Source organism: Micropterus dolomieu, linkage group LG18, assembly GCF_021292245.1.
Source record: "Micropterus dolomieu isolate WLL.071019.BEF.003 ecotype Adirondacks linkage group LG18, ASM2129224v1, whole genome shotgun sequence".
Lineage (NCBI taxonomy): Eukaryota > Metazoa > Chordata > Actinopteri > Centrarchiformes > Centrarchidae > Micropterus > Micropterus dolomieu.
In genome coordinates, this window is record NC_060167.1 from 97,055 (window position 1) to 98,780 (window position 1,726).

General features: G+C 45.1%; 1 protein-coding gene across 4 annotated transcripts in view; it reads right to left on the reverse strand.

Annotated features, from left to right (window-relative positions):
* LOC123987208 (potassium voltage-gated channel subfamily KQT member 2-like) overlaps window positions 1–1,726 on the reverse strand; it is a 13,012-nt gene that overhangs the window by 8,323 nt on the left and 2,963 nt on the right. For 2 of the 4 annotated variants that reach the window (XM_046075876.1, XM_046075877.1), the window contains exon 2: window positions 423–470. The exons of 1 other annotated variant lie outside the window; for it this stretch is intronic. In XM_046075876.1, coding sequence (XP_045931832.1) covers window positions 423–470 — 48 coding nt within the window. Of the gene's footprint in view, window positions 1–422; window positions 471–840; window positions 1,060–1,726 lie in introns of those variants that run through there. One more of the 4 variants, XM_046075879.1, reaches the window with a different exon arrangement.

Genomic DNA, 1,726 nt, shown 5'->3' on the forward strand with positions numbered 1-1,726 from the left:
GTGTGTGTCTCTGTGTGTGTGTGTCTGTGTGTGTGTCTCTGTGTGTGTGTCTCTGTGTCTGTGTGTGTGTCTCTGTGTGTGTGTCTCTGTGTCTGTGTGTGTGTGTGTGTGTGTCTCTGTGTGTGTGTGTGTGTGTCTCTGTGTGTGTGTGTGTCTCTGTGTGTGTGTCTCAGTGTGTGTGTCTCTGTGTGTGTGTCTCTGTGTGTGTGTGTCTCTGTGTGTGTGTGTGTGTCTGTGTCTCTGTGTGTGTGTCTCTGTGTGTGTGTGTGTCTGTGTGTGTGTGTGTCTCTGTGTGTGTGTGTGTCTCTGTGTGTGTGTCTCTGTGTGTGTGTGTGTCTCTGTGTGTGTGTCTCTGTGTGTGTGTGTGTGTCTCTGTGTGTGTGTCTCTGTGTGTGTGTGTGTGTCTCTGTGTGTGTGCTGACCTGGGGAGCTCTTCTGTCTGAACTCTTCATCCTGCATCTCTATCAGCACTACAGGAGGAGGAGAGACACTATCATCAGAGGAAGATTACAGTCTACTCATCATCATCATCATCCTAATCCTCATCCTCACTGTTAATATAATCTTCATCGCAGTAAGAGTTCATTTGTCCTCAAGGAGGAAATTCTTTTTCACAGTCGCTGCTTACAGAGCAACCGCCATTTTCATCGTTTTCATCATCCTTATCACCAAAATCATCACAACCACCTTCTTCTTCAACATTATCATCTTCATCATCACCACCATCATCTTCATCATCACCACCATCATCTATACTGTCACTTTTCACATAGAGCAGGTCTATGTCCTCTTTGTAATAGGACACCCAACAATGTCCACCATCACCATCATCATCCTCACCAACATCCCCTGACTGACATCATCTTGTTTTCTGTTACTCGTCAGATTCTTCTCTGCTAGCTTAGCTTAGCATCGAGAAGCGGAGCCAGTTAAAACCAGAAGAGGACCTCTCAGCACATTCTCCTCCATCCTTCCATCCTTCTCTCCTGCTCTTTCTTCATCTTTTATAATGGGGTTTGGTTGGATCTTAGATTTATGTAAACATGTTCAGCTGGTGAGTATGATGTCATCATAAACAAAATGAAGGGTGTGTGAGTATGACATCACAGAAGTGTTGTGTTTTGTGTCCCATAGACGTCGTTATTCATGTCGGGTCGTGTTTTTTTCTCCCATATGTGTCGTATTAATGACGCATCAGGTTACCAGTCTGGTAGATGTCGTTATTTACACAGGTCGAGATCATATTTCTCCTGTTTTAGCTTCTCTGCATTGGCTTCCAGTAAAATCCAGAATAGAATTTAAAATCATTCTTCTTACCTACAAAGCTCTTAATGGTCAGGCACCATCTTATCTTAAAGAGCTCATAGTACCTTACTACCCCACCAGAGCACTGCGCTCCCAGAATGCAGGGTTACTTGTGGTTCCTAGAGTCTCCAAAAGTAGACTAGGAGCCAGAGCGTTCAGCTATCAAGCTCCTCTCCTGTGGAACCAGGTTCCAGTTTGGGTTCAGGAGGCAGACACCATCTCCACATTTAAGAGTAGGCTTAAGACTTTCCTCTTTGATAAAGCTTATAGTTAGGGCTGGCTCAGGTGAGTCCTGAACCATCCCTTAGTTATGCTGCTATAGGCCTAGACTGCCGGGGGATTTCCCATGATGCACTGAGCTCCTCTCTCCTCTACTTTCTCTCCCTCTGTATGCAACCTCATCCCATTATTGCATGTTACT